We start from the raw sequence: 25,826 nt of genomic DNA, 5'->3' as shown, positions 1-25,826 counted from the left end.
TACGGTCATTTCATTTGGGGGGGTGGTAAGAGGAAATCTTCTCTTGCAGTGACCCACTAAACTATTTTAAGATTCAAGCATTTGGAGAAAACAGTTTGTGCATTCAGTTTCTTGGAGGACAGAGAAAACAAAAAAAAAAAACAAGGAAAGTGCATTAGCATTTCAGTTTAAAGGAAAACAATTGCCTTTATTTCAAGTATCAAAACACTGGTATAATTAGCACTTGTCGATGCCATTCACTGGAATGAATAATAATAGGTTACAGGGTCTGCATGATCATAAACAGCTTCACAGCTTGCTTTGTGCCTATGAACTGAGCTTTTCAATTGGGTTTGAATCTACAAAGGGCAAAAACACTCTGGGTGATGGTCATAAACATAAAAACAAAAAAAAGTGTGTGCTTTTAGAATAGCATCTGATTTAAAGTAGTGTTTCAAACCAAGAAGACACTATGTGACCAACATGCCAGCGATTTTTTTAGCTAGGGTATTATTAGTACTTTTTCATCTTACGTAAAATTGTTAAGAGTAGACTGTACATGTGAACATGCGACAGGATCATAGGAAGTTACTAGGCTATTAGCCCTGAGTCCCTTACAAGCCTAGCCAAGAATTCTGCCCATATTCCGACAAGTCAGCACCCAATGCCGCTGTTCAGCAGGGCCACAGGTGAAAACTCAGGGGTGTATTTTCTGTTCCCCATCCAGTTATCCAGGTTGCGCTTAAAAAGCATTAATGAAGTACTCTGCTTGACAATGACAGGGAGTCTATTCAACAGAAGAGGAAGTCTTTGGAATACAAATCTGCCCCGCCAACAAGTCCTATTAATGTCACAGACCAGGTTAAGGTCATGCATGCAGGTTACTTGAGTGGAGCCTGACTTATGAATATGCAGCAGTCCCATCAAGGCAGGGTCTGAGGCTGCTTTGTATGCCAAAGGTCATCTCTGTGGAGTCTGTATGAAACTGAGTAGAGGGACAGGGCTTTTAGTAGGGTAGATGCTTGAGGCCCTGGATTCTCCGGGTGAGGAACCTCTGTGGTCTCTCTAGCTGCTGCATGTGCTTTCTGAAGTACATGTTGAAAGGGCATTGTATTCAATAATGGGTCTTATAAGGGAAGAATACAGGGATGTTATAACCTCCTTGTCTCTGAATGAGATATCCTTACTAATGAGGTGGGCCACGTAGAAAGCTTTCTGCACAATGGAGTCAATATGGTGGTCCAAAGTCAGTTTGTTATCAACCTGGATGCCCAAGTCCCTTACAACTGATTGCATGCTTATGACCTTGTTATTAATGTGATAATTTGTGGGGACATCACTCTCCCCAAAAGGGATGAATGATGCAATTTTTGGCATTCAGTTTCAGGCCATGTTTCTTGCACCAGTCATTTGCTTGGGTGAGACCCTATTGGAGGATGTTCACATCACTAGGGGAATTGATGACAGCACCCAGCTTGCAGTCATCTGCAAATTTGTCAGCCATGGCCCACTCTTTTTGGCCTACACCTCAGAAAAGTACATTCCAAACAACAGAGGCCCCAAGACCAATCCCTGGGGTACACCACTCATTACGGGTCTAATGCTTGAGGTGGCTTCCCCTATTTTGACTAGGTGGGTTCTATCAGTCAGCCAGTTTGCTACCCATCTGGTAACATACAGATTGATGTGCAGATGAGAGGGTTTGTCTATTATACCCTAGTGGGGAATAGTATTGAAGGCTTTGGCCAGGTCAAGGAAAGCGGTAGGAGGTTGCCAATCTCTTTGTTAATGAGGTCCATGATAATCTGTTCCATGCCCTTGCAGATGAGGCTAGTTAGGCTGATGGGTCTATAATCTACTGGATCAGTGGACACTCCACATTTGTGAAAAGGGATGACAGTGGCTGTCCTTCACTCGGCTGGGATGAAGCCGGTACTCAGGCTTTGGTTGAACAGGGTGCCTAATGGTGCTGCAAGTTCCTGCCTGAGTTCATGCAGGATGCAGCCTGGGATGTTATCGGGTCCCATGGAGGCTGTATTTTTTTTACTTTGAGAGAGCAGTGATTGCTTGCTCCCTAGAGATAAGGGGAGGGGATCAGGTGCTGGGAATGTCCTGATTTTGTGATGGGGGACAAAGGGGTGAAGTTTTCACTGAACCTGTCTGCCAGCAGTTTGGCTATATCTACGGCATTTGTGTATGTGGTGTCCTTGACCACCAGTTCTGAGCAGAGCTGAGCATTTTCTTTGAGATTGTGGACATATGTGAAGAAGGCCTATGAGTCTGTAGTAGATGGGGCCAGTATGGACTTTAAGTTTGCTTTGGAAAATTTCACTAGTGCTCTTTCTTTGCTTATTCAGGCTAAGGAGAGACTGCTTCCAATTAGGCACTTGCTCCTTTCTTGGCCCTGGACAGCAATTTTTTCCTTTTTATTATAGAGTTTATTTATTGTAGATGACTACCAGACAGGTTTACTCTACCTTGAGGAGGAGGATTTTGTCCTGTCAGGTATTCCTGACTCTAAGAGGTTATATAAATCCTTGTATAGTACTTTGGTGCAGGTTTAGACATATGTTCTAGTTCCTATGAAGGGGGAGGGGGCTGTGAAGCTGTTTATACCTTCTCTCAGGAGTTGGTAATCAGCTTTGGAGAAGTTTTTTTGTTTGACCCTAGCTGGGGGGGAGGGTTGGGGTAGATGGTGACTTTGAAAGTAACCACTTTGTGGTTGGATCTTAGCAGGGAGGATGACACTGCAGAGATGCTGCAGTGGTTACTCATGTTGGCCAATACCAAGTCCAAAATATTATCACCTCTTGTGGGGGTGTTGACCAGCTGGTCCAAGGCATTTGCATTCACAAAATCAAGGAATCTCTGGACATTTGTGTTTTGACATGAGTAGTTTTTCCAATCTATGGTTGGATAGTTAAAGTCGCCCATGATCAGAGTAAAGGGTTGAATCCTGATAGACTTGAAGAGGTCCAGATATGTAGAGTGGGCATCCTGAGTTAAAGTTGGGGGCCTGTAGCTAGCTATGATTTGAATAGGGGTCTTGTCAACGGTTGACTGCACCTGGAGGGTCTCCTGTGCGTCATACTGTTTTACCAGCCTGGAGGTGTTTATGTCTTTAATATATATATTGCAACTTCACCTCCTTTTGCTTTGCTGCCCACAGTTTGGTGTCTGAATGTATGATAAGATGAGTAACCTACTATGGCTGAGGTGCTTTCCACAACTTTGAAACAGATTTCTGTGACTGCACAAATGTCAGCATCTTCCAGGGTTAAGAATGCTAGAATGAGTGCAGTTTCATGTTTAGACTCCTAGCATTTAGCAGCATGAGCTTTAATTTGCATTTTGATGAAATTTTCATGTTGGTAGTTTTGACCGCATGGCATTGCCTAAAAAAGCCACTATTAGGGAGGCAAGAGCCTTTGCCAGAATCCTGAAGCCCAAGGGAGACAGATGCAGGCCATCTCTGGTAAAGCATCGTTGTCTGCTGAACATGTCTTCCCAGGCTGTCAGTTACTCAACCCCCCTGGAATGATGCTAGAAACCAAGACACTTGTTAAAGTCAATCATTTTCTGTTTGCATTGAGGCATCATTCTGGGTGACAGTAAAATACTGCTTAAGGCTAGGGACATACCTGCCCGGGACACATATTCAGCAGGCTCAATCATGTCTCTCTTCATACAGTCCAGGGAGGTATGTCTCAAGTCATTAACACCAACATGGAGTATGACAGAGTCATACCAGTACCTGTTGTTGAGAGGCTGGAGTGCATGGGTGATATGACAGATTCTGGCACCTGACAAACAACTAACCATGACATTCTCCTTATCCAGCCAGGTGTGGGGCACATCTGTGTCTCTCACAATGGAGTCTCCTATGACTAATATGTTGGGTTTATGTTTAGGCCTTAGTGGCTGTGAGAAACAGGTGTGTGGACTAGGTGTGGTGTGTGGTGTGATGGACAGTGGAGTTCGCATGTGTTTTTGCCTTGGAGGTCTCTTTTGTTTGAGTATGTTTTTGTTGAGGACCTCTGCATATGTGGGTATGTATTTTTTGATGTGTGGTGTTTGTGCTGACAGCCTTCCCAGTGCCACATATACTGGCTTGTGAGGGAGACAGCATAGACTCTAGGTTCTTAATGTAATTGCATCTCTCACAAATTGTGTTCCTAGGTGGTAGTAGTAGAGGGTTGCCCATGTACATGAGGCAGTTGCTACACTGTTTCAGGATGCCCATATCAACCAGACTGGCAGAAGAAACCAAAGGAAATTGTTTATCTATATTTGTCAGAATCAGAATGACAGAGACCAGAGGCAGCTAAGGGGGTAAAGGGTGGAAGGTCTAATAGGTGATCACACAAGTGGTACCAAGGGAAAATTTGTAGCTGGAATACCTTGCAATGGGTTAAAAACAGTGCAGCTACAGTGCGTGACATGCAAACAAGCCCAAACTAGCTCAAACACAGGGTTTAAATACAACAAAAATAGAAGATTCTAGTAACACAGAAATTTAGCGAATCCTGCTAGTCCCTGCTTTCTTTACCAATCAGCTTGTGCCAGACAAGGTCCAGGCAGCCCTGCTACTCTCACTAGCAGAGGAGATAGGCCCCTACCGACACAAGATGGCTGCCAGAAACACAGAAGGCAAACACACGATGGTTGCCAGAAGCACAGAAGGCAAAAACAAACAGCTCTGGATGCAACAAACCTTGTATCCAGACTATGCTACTTGATTTAAGGGTAAGAACACAGTAAAACTACCAGTTGAAATAGTTGATTTTTTTTTTAAATTTGAGAAATCATTGAGCCAGGTCAGCAGGGGCTTCTTTTAACAGATGGGTAAGCCACCTGCTCAGAAAACATTTAGAATGAAAAAGCCAAACCTGTTGCATCTTAACTTGTCAAGATTCAGCCTCTTTCCTCCTACAGCAGTGCAACACTGGAAGTATTTTATAGGAGTCTGGGAAAATAAAGCTCCCACTCCACATGCAGGGTGTAGGGTAGCAAAGCTTACTAAAATATTTTTTGGGAACTATGAAAAGATGAATCTTGGGTGCCGTTTCAAAGGGTCTATATTAGAACATCGACAGGGCAGAAGAGCGAATGCCCTTACGTCGACACAGCTTAACCAATGTTACTGCTAAAATCGCTGGGCCAACAAAAAACAAACCAACAGACAACCCCCACCCCCCACTTAAATATACCAACTCTGAGATTGCACTACAGTGGAGGGAACGGCAAAGTCCCAAAAATGGCCCAGCAATTTTTTTCCCTGGGAAAAAAAATTGCTGTTCTGGCCATTCGAGATTTAGTCATTTCGGTTATGCTGTGTCGACGTAAGGGCGTTCACTCTTCTGCCCTGTCAATGTTCTAAAATAGACCCATTTCAAAGACACATTCTGCACAAAGCTGTGCATTAAGCCATGTCTTCACACACTTCCAGTATAACATGCTTCATTTGCCAAGGCAATAAAATAATAAAATTCACTATTAACACAAGAAACAACACAATGAAATGACTAACAGCTGCAGTCGTCACAGCATCTCCTGCGTTATACAGGGTTCTTTACTGAAAATTAGCATTTTTTTCTGAGTTAAAGCACAAATATAATCTAAGAAATTATAGGAAAGTAAAAAATTTAACTGGAAACAAAAAAGGGCCCCAGGTACCTCAGTTTACTCACACCATTCCTTTTCATAGCATTTCGGATTTACTGTATTTGTAAAGCTCAAGGGAGGCTAACCCATTAATATAATGACACTCTGAAGATGTGCACTCCTCCCCAGTCCATAGTACTGTCTTCAAAGTCTGAATCCTGTAGCTTATTTACATCTGTGGGTAAAAAGGGTACTATTTTCCAATAAAAAGACAAATCTATAGTAGGTAAAAGGTGTATCCTGCGCTATCAGAAAAACTGTTAGCGTTGTCTGTAGTATTCTATTCCAGCTGTTTAATATGATAGTGTGAGACATCTGTACATGCTGAGACCATGTGGGAAGGGTGCAATCAAGGCAACTCAGACATCTCTTCAGGACAGAATTCTTATTCAATGCTGAAAAAATAAATAAATAAAACTCTTAAAATGACACTCTTTCGAAAAAAAAAAAGCCAACCAAGCATTCTAAAAATGTAATAAAGCAAAATAACTATGGCAGGGATTTTTTCACAGTACATTTTACCACACAAAACAAGTTGTGTATGCCAACACATTTATGGCATATATTTGCAACTCACATGCATGCCCTGTCAACAATCTACTAAGCCAGTTACATATTATATTACCATTTAAAGCTACAGACAATCAAATCAGTGTGTTTAACTCCAACAACTTTATCTAGGTAAGCAATTCTGACCCCATAATTATAACACATTGATTAGTAACACAAATGATTTAATTTTATTGATCTGAAACAATTCATTCCTTCTGCTATGTTACCCATATGTATTGTTTAAATGAAAGCACTGACAACAAAACAGAACTTAAGACAGCATTACCTCTTGATAGCAAGCAGAATATTGGTCCTGTGCTTGTAACAGTTCTTTCTGCAGCAAAATAGCTTTGTTTTCCTTCTCCTGCAACTGTGGAAAAACACAGGGAGACCATATGAAAAGAACTGGTGATATAATTCTAAAAATTAAAAAGAAAAAAACATAGGAACAGGCACTGATCAAACAAAATATGCAATTTATTTCTAAATGTATACTGTGGAACCACACGCTGACATAATTCAAAAATAGTGAAAATAAAATGTTAAAATAAAAAAAGAAAATGAAAAGAAATAGCCTTAGTGTGACATCCATTTCTATAACTCCACAAGATACCTTTAAAACATCAACATGTGCAATTGAAGATACATAACCAGCTCAGCGCAGGGAAATATTTCTATTTTCTGTCAAATGATTTGAGAGAAATAGGGACTACACATACTTTCAGCAGTCAGTGTCACAGCTATTCCTACTTTATTGTTGCTTAAAGCAGGTGCAATAATCAGTGTAACAAATGAATCACATAGTTTTTCAGAATTAATAGTTTTCTTTCTCTTTTTATCAGACAAAACAATCTTCCAAACTTACTATGTATTAATATGTAGTGTGGAGCTTCCTGGATTTAAGAAAGTCCTTGCTTCTCAGGCACACATTTATAAGAAATTAACCATTTTGGTACTTCGCTCCTTCATTCATTTATTTATTCTCTCAGTTTCTAAACCACATGTATTGTAGAAGGCTATGATGGTAACAATCAAAGCAGAGTACGACAGACTTCTCTAGCAACTCATTTTGTGTGATCACCAAACATCCCCAGACAAGGTGAGAGATATAATCTCCTCAATTTGTTCTGATTCGACTCTGGAGTCTCTCAGAGTATGACGTGCCTGGTAAACCTCCCATAGGAGGTACCCAGGAGGCATCCTCATAGGTGTCCAAACCACCTCAATTGACTCTTCTCAACATGTAGTAGTAATGACTGCAAACTGGCATCTTCCTGAACTGAAAACTCCATGCTCCATCACACAGAGTAAGCCCTGCCAAACCTGAGAAGGATTGATATTTCTGCAATATGATTCTTTGGTCTTAATTTTTTCAGTCCCTAGATAAAGCTCAAGACTACAGGTGAAGATTGGAACACAGACACCGTGGTAAATTGAGAGCTTTATCCTATGACTCAGTCATTGCTTCACCATTTCAGAGTGGTAGAAAGCCTACAGTTCTGCTGCTGTGTCCATTGTCTGGTCACTCTCCCAATGCTGTCTACCAAAACTTATGAATAAGCCTTCGAGATACATAATTTTTATTTATTTAACATTTGTTTACAGGGAAAGACCAACTTGGAACAAAGACAATTTTCAGTAGAGGCCTGGAGAGAAACGGTGTAGACGCATGTCTTTGTAATGTGGGAGGAAACAGGAGCACCAGAAGGAAACCCACATGGATACAGGGAGGACATGCAGACTGCACAGAAGGCACCCCAGCAGAGAATCGAACTGGGGAACCTCTTGCTGTGATGCGACAATGCAACCGCTGCACCACTGCACCGTCCAACTCCTCTATATCTACTCCCTCCTCATCTGCAAAAAAAACAGTCAAGAGCAATCCACCATTTTCTGGGACACAACCATGACCTCTGACATTTAGATGATGATTTTCATTCCGGTCACTTCATACTTTTCAGCAAATCACGCCAGCTGAAGCCTGAAATCACAATTATGTGAGGTTAAGGCAATATGATGAGCAAACAACAAACTAATCCTTTTTTAGCTGTAAAACAAAAGAATAAGAGAGCATTGAGAAAAACAGCCAAGACACAAGAAGAAGCCTTTAAAATAAATACATCTTGACTATGAAATACAGACAGAGCATTATCATAAACTGCCTACAAAGATGCCATTCCATCAATGCTAATAACAGATATGAATATGAATATGAATATGAATATTCTTATTATATCAGCAGACCCCTAAAGGGAATCTGTCCTCAAAACGCTATAGGGATGAGTGTATCCTTAAAAAACAATCAGCATTTGCCAAATTTTCTGGAACTTCTTGCAGTCAGGTGTAGACGCAGCTCCATGATGACATCTTAAATTTCAACTACGCAAGCTCACTCATCCTCCATGTCCTCCAGTTCACTCCCTAAGCAATAGTTAGCTCCTCCTCCACATCAGGAATAGCATGAATGACACACAACTGTATATGTATCTGACTTTCAGGTGAATCTAACAAAACAGGTCAACTGGAGGAAATTCCCAGCAGCATGGAGGAGGATATTCTTCACCCATTTAAGTGTGTTCCCTTCTTGACCAACTGATGTTGTAAAAATATGGCCATTATACGTAACAATGAGGATCTTCCTTGACAGTTCTTAATGTTAGGTTGATTCACAAGTAATAAAGTCACAGTGACGGGAGGAGACAAAGGATCACACCAGGACAAGCATATTAAGGCTAACAACATCATTCCAAGAGACAAAGCCAGAGACAGCTGTCAACACAGAGTGAAAAGATTCCCCTGTTAGTCTAATAGTTTAAGAGAGTGACTGTGGATTTATAGCATCTAGTGACTGTTCTGGCCGAGATGCTATGTATGAAACTCTGTATCCTGGTGAAGGATTTTTCTTACAGTGTGTTCAACCATTGTCTTGCTCTTTGGCAAGCCATTAATTACTTGTTGGTTTGAAAAGTCTGAAGGCAATGAGAAAGTGTTTCTTTAGAAGATGGAGGAGGATGTTAGTGTGGCAAGTAGCTAATGCCTTGTGTGGAAAGATGGGGAGGGGGGTCCTGTTAGTTTGTAAGAGTTTTTACTTGAGCATTAATTTTTTAATAAGGGAACACATGTTACTAAAATCCATGTTTCAGCAATCATAACAATATATTAGACTGAGTTAACACCTTTATCAAATTATCACTAACAGACTGCCGTGGTGGTGCAGCGGTAGCATTGTTGCCTCACAGAAGAGGTTCTCCCGTTCGATTCTCGGCTGGAGTGTGGGGATTGCCTTCTGTGTGGAGTCTGCATGTCCTCCAGGGAGTTGGGTGGTGTTCGAAAGACATGTGTAAATGGGCGTGCCTTCGTTGAAGGTTGGACGTCGAGCTGGCACCTCGGCGTTCGTGAAAATCTACTGCCAATCATTAGCGGACCGGAGTTCCGCTGTGGCGACCCCTAACCGGGAAAAGCCGAAGGACGAACAACAACATTAAATTATCACTGACAACATTAGACAAAGCATATACTAACAGAAAAGAAAAGAAACCATATTAACATTTTTCCATTTACATACATTACACATCTTTTCTTTCCCTGTAACTGTCATCAACCCGTTATATAAACTGCTGAATTCCTGCTTTCCCTTAAACCTCACGCTTCCTCCTCCAGAATATTATGCTAAATGTATTGTTCCCACAATTTCCATTTACTTCTATGTGATTTGCTTCTTCCCTTTTCTAAAGATCTCTCTTCCAGTTCCTTTATCTGTTCTATAATATTCACTACTTTCAAATACATTTGTTTAGACTTTGATTTCAATTTCCTAGTAATTTCTTTTTTTGGCAGGCCACATAATTAAACTTAATAAGGCCTTACTATGTCTAAGCAATTCAGATCCTCCATCGCAGCCCAAAATATTAATTTCATTAGTTACAGCTGTTTGATCACCCAATATTTTTGTTGGGAATTTGTAAAATCTGCCAACTCATTACTCTCCCTAGACATATGTTACCAATTCCCTCATTCTTCCCCATACAAGTCCAATATTTGCTATCTACCTGAGGAAAAAATCTTCTGCTTGAGATATAAACATACTGACACTTGCAAGCAAAGATCCCAAACTTTCTGGACTTTATTGTATACTTGGGAACCATACATATTTCCTCTCAATGTTCTCTTGTAAATTGCTTTTCCAGTCTCTCTTCCCAACCTTTTCTAACCTACTCTGACCGATTCTTATAGTTAACATGCAATATTTTATATGCCCTACTAACTATCCCCTTTTTAACAGCAGATTATCTTCTACATATAGCTAAAACCTCTACCAGAGCAGTTCTTTCACTTTAGATTCCATATACCTTTCTCTCTTCCTATATATTAATATCAAAACCTGGTAGAGAAGGCAGTCTTTAGCCTGCAGTCCAAACGTCATCTTGGATTCATCTCAGTACTTTCCTTTCTCTCACCAATTATTTGCTCTCAATACCTTGGTTCATTTGCCAACTTTCTCCAGTAAATTCTAGCCCCTCTTGCCTAGTTTCTGTAACCCTACTTGCAGCCATCCCTATTATCAACATTTCTTTTTCAGATTTTCATGTTGGTTTCGTTCTTAGAATGTTTTATGCTACTTTATGAATATCATGTTATGTATGGGTATTATTCACTTTAATGATCTGCATCCAAAATCCCACTCTCTATTTTGTGAACCTCCCTCTGCTTCATTATCAAACCTTTCCATTTAAATTATAACATTTGGCTTGTTTTAAATTAAATGAGCCTTAACTGAATGGCATAGCTATAAAATATCTCTTCTAATCAGGTAATCCTAAACCACATTCTTCTTTTGGAATATCAACTTAACCCTCTTTCCCTCCCAGTTAGAATTTCAATTATTATTGTCCACAACTTCTCTTCTGGTTGAGAAAAATATGCCTAAACCGTATATCAAAATAAAAGGACTACAAACATTTTCACTGCTTGTAGCTTAATATCTAAATCCATACACAAAACTTCAAGCTTCTCAGTTTTCTATTATCCTAAGTTGTCTCTTCCCAAATATCCTTAGTTTCCATAAAGTCTTTTCAATCAATACTCTTAAATACATCATAACTTCATGTCCCCATAAATATGGGTATTGCTGAACCAATTTATGTGTGACCTCATAATTTATGGATAGAGCCTTTGTTTTATATTCATTAATTTTATATCCTGAAAGGACTCAAAATGTTCCACAACACTAAGATGTCCTTCTCTGGATTTATCAGGTACAAAATCAGGGAGGATTAACCTTATTATTGTATCAGCGAATGCAATCGATTCCATTACCCTACTCATAAAATCACAGCTTACTCTGTCAAATGCTTTCTCTGCATAAAACCCCACTAACAATAGCAACATTTTCTTACATTCTGCTTCCCTCTGGATGATCATTGTTCGATTAATGTTGTCAAATCTTTCTTCCCCTCCACAAAAACAAATTCTTTCATATTTATCAATTTTGGCAGCATCTTTGGGGTTCTATTAGGTAGTGCAGACAAACAGTTTATAATCATAGTTTAAAATTTAAATGGGTCTCTGTGAAGCTGGGTCTAACGGGTCTTTAGCCTTTAGGTAATGCAGTCACCACAGCTTTCTTCCAAAATCTTGTTGCTTCCACTCCTTTTAAAACACTGATAAATAAAATCTTCCAGATAATTATCACTTTCTTCTCTCTTAACTTCCAAAGATGCATACCATCTGATCCCTGAAGACTGATTATATATCACCATTTTTAGCTCATCTCCTCCAATCTTAACTGTTAGTTGTTGAGCCTCATTCACCTCTAACCTTGGCACAATTAAGTATTCCATAAACACTTCCATTTGTGCTCCTTCTTTGGTGCCACATTTCAGTGATTCTCTTTTACACATTTTTATAAATTTCTGAAATATCTCTAATACCTTTCCAGAATTTCTGGTTATTTTTCTTGTTATAGGCTCCCTAAGTCTGGGGACAAACCTTTCTACTGTTGCCTAAGACATTGTGTTAAAAGTTTGTGTGCTGTGGAGTCATTATCAAACACAGTTGCTTGACGGCAATCTTTTTAAACTCATGCACATCATACAAACACTCCCTTAATTTCTCTTTAGCACTCTGCCTGTGTGCCTATTGTTGTTCTACAAGATTCCCTTTAGTCTGCAATGCTTTTAACTTTTGTCAGCCCCTCTAAGTCATTCCTATTACTTCTTAACTCCATCTATTTCTTTTATTTCTACCCCATTTTTAAGGACCATTTTCATTTTATCCCACACACTAGCTATAACTTCTGAAGATATTTCTATCTTCCCTAATAAATCTGAAATAATTCCCACTACTCATTCCTTAAACTCATCACATTTTAAAATGTTTTTACTTCATTACCCTGCATTTTTATCAGCACACAATCTGAAATAGTTAATGCATGTGTCAAAACTTTCAATCAAATGCATATGTCCTGTGAAATATAATGTGTTTCTACTCTAGCCTGGTTATTTCTACCTTAGGGAATATGTTAATTCCACCTGAGTTCCTACTACTGAATTTACGTCTTTCGTACCAAACATTCATAAATGTCTTCAGAAATCTACCCTCTTTTTTCATAGTTTTCATTTTAGGTCCCCCAATACAGCCGCACTTTTGCAAACCAAGTTCCAGACCCACCTATAAGTAATATTCCCTGCTGAAAACTGATAACTTCTCCTAGAATTTCCGTAAGCTCCATAATAGCAGTTTTTGGTGAAATATAAATACATTCCAGCATAATCCTTCTTCTTGCTAATAGCTCTTAACTACCAAAAATCTACCATTATCTTTTTACCCATATTCTATCACTATTAGCTCCTCTATAAATTATTATAATTACTCCCTTTTCCTTTATCTCTGATATTCTGCTGAATATTCATCCTGAAATCCTTTTTTTGTCAAATCCAATTTCTTTCAAAATGTGTCTCCTGCAGCATTACTATTTGCACTCTGCATATCTTAATATAATTCAATAATCCTTCCTTCTTAACCAAAACTGTCAACGTTGTCCCTTACAACCAGCAAAAAATGAATAGTAAATAGTAATAGGGAAACACCAGGCAGAGGATTCCCAAGCACTCCAAAAGCCACAGCAGTCCAACTCAGTGAATTTTAAAATGAACAGTCTTTTATTCACATCAAGAACTCCATAAGATTTAGGAACAAACTGGAAGCGGACCACCACAAAAAATGGATGAAAATATTTAATGTAAAAAGACAAGCGCTTTTACGTGTACCAAGACACGCTTCTTCAGATCCTTAAGTTTGTCTACTGCACCATAGACTTCATCACATTCTGATGAAGTCTATGGTGCAGTAGAAGAAAGCACTAAATCTTATGGCGTTCTTGATGTGAATAAAAGACTGTTCATTTTAAAATTCATTGAGTGGACTGCTGTGGCTTTTGGAGTGCTTGGGAATCCTGTGTCTGGTGTTTTCCCTATTACTATTTAATAATCTTTCCTTCTTGTCTATACTTGTAAGATCATTTACATTCCAAGATAATATGTACAGCATAGCTGTTATGATAAAAAGCTGCTGTTCCCAAGTATTATACAAGTCAGCATTTGTTTTTGAATGTGTATTTCCAACGTTCATGTTATTATGATACACACAACTAATGTCTGGCAGGCTGATCTTTTACACAGTCATTTCTTTTCATCTCTGTTTGAATGTGTGTCACATTTTTAAGAGTTTTTGTTTTAAAGAAAACTCAAACAAAAAATGCTTTTTCAAAACACCCAATCCCCTATTAACTTAATACAAGCACACAAAACTACGTATGTCTTCAAAAAATGAAGGTTAACCTTCTAGTATGTAACAATTGCCTCAAATCGGCAATTCCACCCACAGGCATTACCTAATCTAATATTAAGGTCAACCATGCTAAAGTGTATGCTATACCCTGGGTTCCCACTTGTACTGATTGTTGTCTGTTTTATCAATTTTCCCCTCCCAGGTATGAAATACAGCTTGCATGATTTCAGAAAACATTAATTTTTAGCCCAAAGAAAAAGTGCATTGTCTATATTTAAATAAAACTAAACTGTACACTGTTCTATTAAATGCATTAAGGTACCAAGACCATCTTTTATTCTCTTTCCACAATTTCAAACTGTTTTTCACAGAAATATTTGTCATTCTATCTTTAAATTTTGCACTTCCCTCAGCAAATAATGCTCAGAAATATTGAGATTTGCTTGCACCTGCAGACAGCTTGTCTCCATATAAAAGAAGCCATCAATGAATCTTTGTAAATTTCACTCATAATAGAATATATATCTATCTGTCATTGAAGCATATTTCTTGATTTCCACTCAGCATTTAACTGAGAGAAAAAAATATACATATTCACAGATGTGAGTAGCTTGGCCTTTTTCATGGCTTTCATCATTATGTCTTATTTTTCAAACCTACTTGCTTATTCACCCTTGTAAAAATATGAGAAAATATCTTAATTCTATGTAAAATATAATTAGTGCAGTTTTACACCCCAAACCGACCACAGCAGCCCAAGATTACAGCATGTAAACATTAAACTTGTTTTTGTCCTGCCTTTCTTCTCATTATACTGCAAAGCCTATACTTCTTGCAAATAAAGTCACTGAAGAGACTCCCCCATATTTAAAACATCCCTGACTACACACTACACAAAAATTGCTTTAATATATATATATATATATATATATATATATATATATATATATAAATATATATATATCTGTATGTATGTATAACATGCAGTTTATATGTTTTATACAAATAACAGCAAAAAATGTTTTATCTACAGTAACTTTTCCTCTTTCAGTGTCCTTCTCTACATTAATGAAAAAACAGGGTATATGTTTTTAAGTCCCCCAAAGTCAATACAAGTTCAGTTGTTCTTGCAAATTCATATTTCACAAATGTAACAGGTGGTTTATATTCTTCCACTGATTCACTAAATTCAGTGTTGCTGATCTTCTTCTTGATCATATTTATCTCCCAACACTAGACTCCAGTTCGAGTCCAAGGTACTACTATTCTTCTAGTCCACTCATGTGCTTTTTTTCTGTATCCAAGCATCTTCCTTTAGAAGATTAGAAAAAGGTTTCACTATCAAAGTATTTATATGAGTTTAATGTTAGAAGAATAAGAAGCAGAATCACCTTCTGTTTGCTAGCTCATTTTTTGTTGAATAAACTATTTCCTCCTTAGCCTGTTCTGCATCAAAAATGCATTTGAACCTCCAGGATAAATATTTTGAAAACAGCTGGATAAAGCAGCTTAAATCTCACACCTGACTTTCAGTATTTCCTAACGACTGAGATAAATCTGAATCGCTGCTGCCTGGTGTTCTTTGAATATTATCACTTATCATTTACCACAAGTACCCTGCTTTCTACACTTTTAATACTTACCTTTGTGACACAGTTTTGTCAGGATCAACACTTTCTACTGGTATGGCTGCATCTTTACTAATACAGATTTTGGCTGCTTTCTCATGGCCAGGTTTGGAGCATACACTCAATGTGCCCTTTCAATTAACAAATCCTGCTACAGTCTAGTTGCTTATCAGTGCTTTCATACAATTAATACACTCTATTCCTTCCAGTTGTTCTGGTACAGCAGAAAATCTAAGTTTTTTTCTGCTTATTCTGTCTTCTAATGCTACCCATTTTTTTTGAAACAGCACTTCTTTTAGTAGTCTCATTCTCAGTCTGTCATTTCAAAATCTGATTTTGCAGTTTTATCAGTTCATCTGAAAACTAGTTAAAGCTTCTTCTATTTTTTCTCACCTTTTGTTATCAGAGTTCATATACTGATTCAATGTTTCATTTATTTTAATTTACTGTTTCCTTTAAATTATTGGAAGCCATCTCTTGTACCAAAGTTGAAGCTTGAACAGCTTTTTGCTAAACAGCTGCAGGATTTTTCCCAGTCAGTGTCTTCTATTCACCTTTTCTGGTTCATTTTCTTTCAGGGTTTCTAAAGGTCTTCTTTGCTGGCCTTCAGGGAGTATATTTACTAGCCATTAACTAAATTTAACTCAGCTGACACTGTTATTGGCTCTTAATTTTCAGTTTCCTTTTCCAGACTGGGAGAGCTGAAATTAAGCCACTGTTCAATGTGCAGCCATCTCAGAAGTCTCGACAAAATGCAATTCTGACCATCCTGATTGAGGTCTTAACTCACACCATAGGTAACATTACAGTAAAAGACTGCTCAGTATTTGTAGTTTTCACAGCTGTAGCAGTACTAACATTAGCAGCACAAAACCTAGTAATATACCTCATTTTCTCATACTTAGAACTAAGTATATGAGACACTGAACCTTTTGATTTACTACTAACAAATTATTCTGTAGCTCAGGACAAGTCACCTTTATACCAACTTTCATGCCACCAAATTCCTCCAGGATAACAGCACAGCTTTCGGAATCACATTAAAAACTAGTCTATAACTACTCTTTGAATTTATTGGTAAATGACATTTCCATCACTTCTTTACTGCTGTGACCCTCTGAGTCTATGTTTCAGTTCAGATATCTGAGACTTTACCATTCTATCCTTAGAAAATGTCTAACCGTGGAATTTATCAGTTGGGATTTTTGCTATAACTCCCAGCCTGAGCAGAGGAGAGGTAACATTTGACAACGTTAATAGGGCAATAACGATTGAGAGGGAAGCAGAAAATAACAAAATATCACTGATGTTGTGTCTTGATGCAGAGAAAGCATTTTACAAATTAAGATGGGATTTTAGAAGTTGGGCAATGGAAGCATTTGCATTCCCTGTTAAAATTATAATGTTGATTAGGAGGATACATGAGGGACTGGAGGTGAAAATTTATGTGGGTGGGTTCCTCTCTAAGTTCTGTTTGAGCAGAGAAACCAGGCATGGGTGTCCTCTTTCCCTTCATTATTTACGTTATACTTGGAACCAATGGCAAAGAAAATAAGGGACTCAGAAATTCAAGGAAATAATTGGCATGGTAGTCAAGAAAAGCTGTCTATCTGCAGATGATATTATTTTATACCTGATAAAACCAGAAAGGACATTTCAGTGTTATGGAACATTTTGAAAGAGTTTCAAGTTTTTTCTGGATACAAAATTAGTGAAGATAAATCAAAGGCAATAGCTGTAAACTATGTACACACACAAAAACCGGTTCAGCAACACCCATATTTTTTGGGAAATGATAAAAATGAAGCACTTAGGAGAATGGATTAAAAAGGGTTCTGTTATGGCAGCTAAGGATATGTGGAAAGAGACTAAACAAAAGACAATACAAAAAACTGAGAAATCGAAGCTGTGTTTTATGGGTTTGGATAGGAAGATACAAGCAGTCAAAATGTTTTTTGTCCCTTTAGTTTTATACACAGGTCAGGCATATTTTTATCAACCAAAAGACAATTTGTGGATAGCAATTAATAAAGAAATGAAGGATTTTATCTGGGAGAGGAAAATAGCAAGAGTCATGCAGTATAAACCGATAATTCCAATACAACAAGGCTGTTTGGGGTTACCTAATTTGAAGGGGTATTTTACAGTTAAGGTTCCTACACATACACAGGCAGCAAGCTATAATTCAAAGTGGAAAAGGACAATGATGAAGCTCAAGAAACAAGGACAGACTGGGATTTTTAGATGCAGATCCTTAAGGAGACTAATAACCATACATAATATTATATTCATAAAATAGCAGAAACTATTCTAAGAACTAAGCCAACATGGGAATGGAGAAGAGATTCTGCCAATAGGAATGACTGCAATTAGGGATACAGACAATAGGTAAGAGATGGCTGGAATTTACTGGAGAAAACTGGCAAAAGAACCAAGGCACTGGAAGCAAATAATTACAGAGAGAAAGGTAATAGAATTGGCAGAGGGCAATAATTTGTTTGGAGTGCAGGCTACAGGATAAGCAAACAGAAAGGAATAGGGGATTCTAAGTGAAAGGCCAGCACTGGTAGAGTTTTTGGTAGAATCCAGAAAAGAAGCTGCTGTTAAAAAAAGTGATACTTAGTACTGCATATAAAGTGTTGCATGATAACTAAGAATCAGTCAGAGAAGTTAGAAAGGATTGGGAAGAAGGGGGCGCGGCCAGGATGCTGACAGGCTAGCAGCACAGTTTTCTTGCTCTGCTATTCTATTTCTGACAGGAAATTTTATTTTTGTAATATCCTAAACCAATTTTTTTTAACAAAATCAGTTACCTGATACTACATAGAAGTATATGATCTAAAAAATTCTAAATATTTGTACTTTTTCCTGTGAAATTATTCATTTGAAATGTCTTTACCAGTAGTACTAGTTAACAGACAGAATGGATAATAAACTTGATAGCTTTAAAGAAAAATGTAATAAACATATGAAAGAGATACACGAGCCTTTAAAACAACAGAAAACTAGAATATCTGGAATGGAAGATGCCCTTAATGATATAGAAGGTAGAGTATCCAAAGATGAAAACAACATTGAATTTCTACTGCAACAGAATACCGTACTACTAAACACAACTCATGACTTGGAGAACAGATCCAGGAGAAATAACATTCGTATTTTTGGACTGCCTGAAGAAAATAGAAGGAAAAACTACAGTCAACTTTCTTACTGCCTGGCTTACTAAGACTCTGAATTTGTCTGAAGCTATGTCATATGGTACAGAAAGAACACACAGGTCTCTAGTTTCTACTTCATCAAAAACTAACTCTTCACCGAGATCAGTTATTGCTAAGTTCTGCTCATCTCAAGGCAAGAAGCTAATATTCAAAACATCCTGGTCCAAACCTCCTATTAAACTGGATGACAACTATTCCAATAGGTCATAAGTTGGTACTAGGCTATCAGCCCAAGGGCCTATGTAAGCCTAGCCAGCAAGGTTCCATGGCTTACGCCACCCAAGAAAGTTATTTTCCTGATGTGATGACCAAAAGGAAAAGTTTTTGCCTCTTATAAAAGAAGTTAAGACAGTTTAAGGTACATTTGCTCTTTTCTGCCAGGCTCAAAATATTCCTTCCGAATGAAATTAATCACTCTGAAGACCCAGACTCTGCAATGTCATTTTCAAAATCAAACAAAAAAAATCTAGACCAAATTGAAGATATGGACTAGAACACGAGTACTTTTATGAGACAAGCAGAAGTAAATAACTGGAAATCCAATGAGAAGAAAAAGAAACTAAAGGACAAATGACTCTTAGCTTTAGTATAACACTGATGTTAACTGATTTAATAGCAAAATTATTTTTCCAAGACAAAGTTTACCAATTCAGTTACTGGATATACAGGTGAAAGAAAGGAAACAAGGATTCACTTCTCTATAAGGTAAATAAATGTCACTTTTTCTTTACCCATATGTATCGCTAAGCTAATATTCTATACTTTATTTTCCATTTTAAATATATCCCTTGACTTAATAAATATTAAGAAATTATTTAACTAAGAACACATTTTATTTACATATATATCCCGGTTTTCTTTCATCATATATGTGCCACATAAGTCCTAAAGTGATTGTTCATGATAACATAGTAGAAAGTTGCTCACAGTACAATAAATATGTTGTGAATGGACTGAATGTTTATGGTATTTTGAACTTTTAAATCTTAATTCACATGTCATGGTTGATTGGAATATGTGAGGTATTGTACATATGAGATTTGGATGTGCTTTCTCCAAGAGATATCAGACTATTATGCTGTCTATGAGTGTTTATTTTACTAATATAGTGATAAAATGGTGGGTGTACGTAGTAAGTAAGAAGCTGTTTTCTTTTCTCCCTATTTTGAATTTATTTATTTATTTTTTTTCTCATGTAGTCTTATCTGTGATGTTTGATGCTGGTTTATTCGTTGGGGAGGGGTTAGGAGAGGAGAAATACAGTAGTGAAGAAAATGTATGTGTTTTAACACTGGGGTTGCACTTTGAAACCTGTCAGTTATTCTTTTGTTCTTCCCTCCCCTGCTAGGATAGGTATTAAAAAAAAAAAAAAAAGCGAGAGAGTACCAAAGAGTTATAACAAAAAATAAAATAAGACGTGTTACAGCACAGGTTCTTAAATAGCAGGGAACAGGTTGGTTTTAACCACTTAAGCAGCCTTCTTTCTCAGTGTATCATGAATGAAAGTTGTTTACTGGCAGTGGTATTTCCCTGTCCAGAGCAGATTCTAATAGAATGTTTCTTTCCCGTCTTTTTCTCTCCGGGGACAATTTATACAAAGTTTGCGTGTGTGTGTGTGTAAGAAATACTGGATAAAAAAAGAAGTTATGTACTTACCATAACATTCCATCTGTGTTGTTCATCTTCATTTATCCTTGACTGATGGGTTCGGTTCCAAATATCGGAACCTACTCGGCCATTACTACAGCTTTCAGTGACCAAAAACTCTTGAGCTTACGTCCTACCCACAATGCCACTCTCCTAGTTACCTCAGATGGAATTTGCAGAAAAACAGAATGACATACACATAATGCCATCATAAAGGCTATATCTTCAACCTTCACAAATAATAAGTAACAAGGTATTCCTATTGCCCGATCCAGCAAAAAAAATGCCAGGCCATGGGGAAGGAGGAAGGGAAGTCAAGACTAAATGAAAATGGACAACATAGATGAAATGTTATGGCAAGTACATAACATCAGTTAAAGAACTTATTTATTCTTGACTGATGGGGGACAGAATTATTAGGGCTATAGTGAGTGAAAAGGAGATTAAGTGGCAGATAAGACTAAATGCAGGCATATCACCAGGACTTAATGAAATGATCCCTACTAAACCATTAGTTAGAACATAATTTGATATCACCAGTGCACTCATTTTTTATTATTATTTTTTTGATTTTGTTATTCCTGGATAAGCTCATTACTAGACAGGCAGTTTATGCATAGTTGTATATTCTCAGTATATTCATTTGTAACAAGTGTATTGTATTTATTTTATTCAATATTATTCACTTCGATGGGGTTCAGGAGACATATATACACACACAGTATATGTTTCTATATAATGTAACAAGCAGTCATTTTATACAAAACAATAGGACATAGTTTGTTTTTTTTATTATTAGTAAATACATATTTTTATTGTAGTTTTTTCAGTAGTTGAATTTAGTAAGTTACTACTCATTTTTAATTATTGTTGTTCATTATTGTATTTAGTATTTAATATTGAATATAAGCATGAGGGATGTAACAGGAATTTTTGTCAGTGTAGGATGCTGCATTGAGATAGAAGGCATTTAATTACTAATTGTCATCCACTGTTAGTTTTTAATTGAATAATCAGAGAAAAAGGGTGGTTTTTTGTATTTATAAGGGAACTGTTTCTTCCTATATTATGTTCTGAGGAAGTCATATGTATATTGATGAAAGCGCTCAACATCTTATGAACAATTCATTGTGGTTTTACAATAAAAGAGTATCGTTTGGTGCAAGAATCCTGTTCCTGGTCTGATTTACATCTTCAGTGGTGGTTTTTAGTCAAATAATTGACTTAGCTAGAGAGCTCTTGCAAATGTGTGTGTCTCTGGAAACAGCAAACAAGATCTGAGGTAACCAGGTGAGAGGCACTGTGGGTAGGACTTAAGCTCAAGGGCTTTTTGTACCGTGAGCTGCAGTAATGGCCACGTAGTTTCTGATATTCGGAATCGAATAATTGCCTATGTAGTAAGGGACAGTTTACTAAAGATGTGTCTTGTTTAAAACAAAAAGGCAGGAATTTAATAATTTACATAATATTGCTTAGGTTATATGATGTATAGCAACATATATGAAGTATAATGTTTGCTATGTTAACATAGTTTTATTACTTTTATATAAATGTAAATTTGCTTACGTCACAAGTAATTCAATAAAGGTGTTTGAAAAAAAATCTCGAGAAAAAAAGGATAAATGAAGTCTGGCATCAAATTGTTGTTTTATGCTTGATTTTAACACACAAATTAAGTGAAAAATAGTAAGAAAGTGTTAATTAATTTGTACTCTGTTAAAATAGTAACTTTGAGGTAAATGCAACACTTGTTAAATCTGTATTTCTCTTTTTAAGTTGTATAATACATTTTATAGTACTGTGGCACCATACACAATATAGAATTAATTTCTTCAATTCAGCTTTTATCCTAAGATATTATATTACTCAAATTACATTCTGCTCTATTAATTTAAAGACGGGAGGATGATCTTGTTTGTCTGTTGACACTGGCCCCTTGCTTGGTTGTGTTGTTCTGCATCTGTCGGCAACAGATACGTTTATAACAATGGTTGCAGTGATGATCTGTGTTGGTTTCTGGGTAAATGTGCTTTTTGAGCAGGAAGTAAGGAGTTCACATACATGCCAATATTAGAAGCTCATGCTCTGAAAGTGAACTGAAAGTCTGATGCACAGTGAAGGAGGGACTAATATGAAAGTAATAGCATGTTTTCCACAAAGTCAGATAAAATTACACAGTATTTTGATAAGCTGGGAATCCATGTGTCTCTTAAAAAGACTGTAGTGGGTTTGTTGCCAAACATATGTTATCCCTCAGTACAGATACAATTATGAGAACATATAATTATTTTGGACATCACAGTTACTCTTTTACTATTTTATATCTCATAGTATGTTCTAGTGAATATATCCTATTTATAGAAGAGGCATATTTTGAAAGATAACTGAATATGCAAGTCCTCACAAACAGCAAAGATTTTTTTTAGAGGAATTTACTTGTTGTTTGAACTGTCATATGTGTCTGCCATAATATCCGAGCATGACAGTCTTGTAGTCAGAACTGAGTTTAAATAGGTAACTAGTCACATTATCGATAATATATAATAGCATATTAGTAATACAGCATGACTATTATAAACAATGTCATGCATATTGTCTTTTATCTGTGTTAATGTCTTTTTCTCAGAACTGAAAGAAATGACTGAATTTATTATAATACTATACAGGCTCTTATAAACAGTATAGAACCAAATGACTACAAGATTTACTATACTTTACAGTTTATAAGTTTTATAGCAAGCAAATGAGTGTTTATAATCTGAATATTATGTATATACCAACTCCTTTTAATTTTGTTAAATAAGTCAGACCTTTCATATCTCATAAATTTAGTAGTAGTAGTAGTAGAGTGATGCTAGATACGTATTTGTGGGTAGGTGGTAGTGTTTGAATAGGATTGTTATTCAAACCAGGAGTTTTAAACTCCATGGGGGAAGGATGAGAAAGAACAGTGCATGTATAGTAGTTTACAAATGAATTCTTTTTTGTTGTCTACTATTCTTGATAGAAAGTTTACAGTTAACAGCCTCAACTATCTTATAACTATGAATAAGCAGTTTATTAGATATAATAGTTTTTCAGTACCATATTAGTTACAAATGTATAAGGGTATTATATGTAATATTTATTTTTTCCTATTTTAGTAGTATGGCCAACTTAAAACGTGTATCAGTTAATATCAATGGATTAAATAATGGTTGTAAAAGGGGTAGTTTATACAAATTTTTAAAAATATTTCGTTCCCAAGTTATATTTTTTACAGGAAACATTTACTAAAAGAAGATTTGGACAGACTTAATACTAAACAGTGTTCTGTATTGACTTACTCTCATTATAAACAAAAGATAAGTGGAGTGGCTATTTTATGGAAAAATTCTTTGCCTTTACTTAAAATCCTGAATACATTTATTGATGAAAAATGCATGTTTGGTTCAGTAACTTTAGATATTCAAAGAGAACTATACACTGTTATTTATGTCTATTAGATACCTGAACTGGGAATACAAACAGTTCAGCAACAGCTGGGGCAAATAATATGAATATCAAAGGGAAACATTACTTTTTGTAAATGACTTTAATTGTATTTTATCTGGCAAGGATACCAACACTAGCTGCAAAAGGAAGAAGCCTGCTTCCGTCAAGGCATTGAAGAGTTCACTGACCTATATAGTATAAGAGATATAAATGAGTTTCCAGTACTCACACAGACATGGGACACAATCATGAATAGCTAGAGTATATGTTTCAAATGAGATCAATAGTAGAACAGAGATAATGTTAAAGTAGCCTCTTGCCCACTGTCAGATCATAATGCAATAACATTTGAAGTTGCAATGAATTCTAGTAATAACATCCCAATTAAAATGATTCCTGCATATATTATCAATATGAAAGACTTTACGGAGTTGTTTAATAAAAAAATTCAAACTTTTATGAAATTAATTATACAGGTAACACCTCAGAGATTTTTGTATGGAACTGTTTAAAAGCATCCCTTCTGGGCAAAATTACAAGCTTGGTATGCACAAAAAAGAAATAATGGGAGAAAGAATTGATAGATTAACAGGAGAAAATTGATAAGTTAAAATTAGATAGTCAAAATAACTTGATAGAAGAAATAAACAGTAAACATTTAGAAAATTTACAACATAAAACTATGACGAATTTAGAAAAGATTAAAATACCTAATTGTTCCATAAATCCTAAATTCATGCATATGCTGGCTACTAGAACAAAAATGCTTGTTAAATCTAACCACAACAAAGAATTACACTCCTCTAGTAGTAAAAAGAAGGTTACTGATATAAAAGATATTATGCATGTTTTCAGGTCTCATTTTAATAAGATATTAATCAACACAAACCAACAATGGATACACAAGATCTATTTAAAACATCTATAAAATATATACTGAAAATACTCAGAGGATCAAATAAAAATATGTGACAAGCCTATATCCAAGTCTGAACTCAAAATTGAAATTATTCAAATAAAACTCAATAAGGCACCTGAAAATGATGCTATAATACCTGAACTATACAAAATGAGAACTAAGGATGCTTTGAGTATTTTACTAGAGGTACTTTCAATAGTTAACGGAGTTGCAAAGGTACCACCATGCTGGAAACACACCCTAATATCCCCAATTTTAAAACCTGATAAGGGACTCAACACAATGTTCTTCATATATAGACTAATTTCATTATTAAATGTAGATTATAAAATATTCATGGCAATCTATGCTGCTCGAATAAAATGATTTCTTCCAATGTTGATAAACAATGATCATACTGGGTTTATAATGAAGAGGAACACCTATGATAATATCAAGAGAATACTATCAATAATTGATTGCACTAATAATTAAAAAAGAATTAACTTTGGTTAGTCTGGACATCAATAGTGCATTTGATTCAGTTAATTGGGAGTACTTACTATTACTACTAAAGGAATGCAATTTTTCTAACAATTTACCATTAATCAAAAGTCTCTATGAAAACTCCTTTGCAAACATTAAGAAAGGCTCGGAAGCACTTTATAAGCTTGAAATCCTGAAATATTGAATTTCAGAATCCCAAGCCTATAAAGTGGAATGGACGGAAATCGTGAACTGGGAAATGTCAAATTCGAAATGTCAAAACAGCGGTATGGATAGCGCCCTAGGTAAGTGTTGGATTTTTTATGCTTTTGGGGAGGGTTTGTGTGTTTTTGAGTATGTTGGGGAGTTTTACATGTGGGTTAGGGTAGGGAAGAACGTGAGTGTGTTAATGTTGGGGTGGTAGTGTTTGTGTGCATGTGATGTATGTTTGTGCAGGGGGGTGTCTGTGTTATGGAGTGTAGTGCAACATCG

The 25,826-nt window shown here is 36.5% G+C and overlaps 1 protein-coding gene across 2 annotated transcripts in view; it reads right to left on the bottom strand.

The window, feature by feature from the left end:
• The window catches only part of LOC122797053 (polyamine-modulated factor 1-binding protein 1-like), a 2,450,839-nt gene that overhangs the window by 1,829,352 nt on the left and 595,661 nt on the right, over positions 1–25,826 (bottom strand). For both annotated transcript variants that reach the window (XM_044065829.1, XM_044065830.1), the window contains exon 10: positions 6,482–6,565. In XM_044065829.1, the coding sequence (XP_043921764.1) occupies positions 6,482–6,565 (84 nt within the window). The remainder of the gene's footprint in view (positions 1–6,481; positions 6,566–25,826) is intronic.

The sequence above is a fragment of the Protopterus annectens genome, chromosome 3.part0, assembly GCF_019279795.1.
Source record: "Protopterus annectens isolate FY-2018-M chromosome 3.part0, PAN1.0, whole genome shotgun sequence".
Classification (NCBI taxonomy): domain Eukaryota; kingdom Metazoa; phylum Chordata; order Ceratodontiformes; family Protopteridae; genus Protopterus; species Protopterus annectens.
Note: the sequence above shows the minus strand (reverse complement) of the source record. Positions and strands in the feature narration are given on the sequence as shown.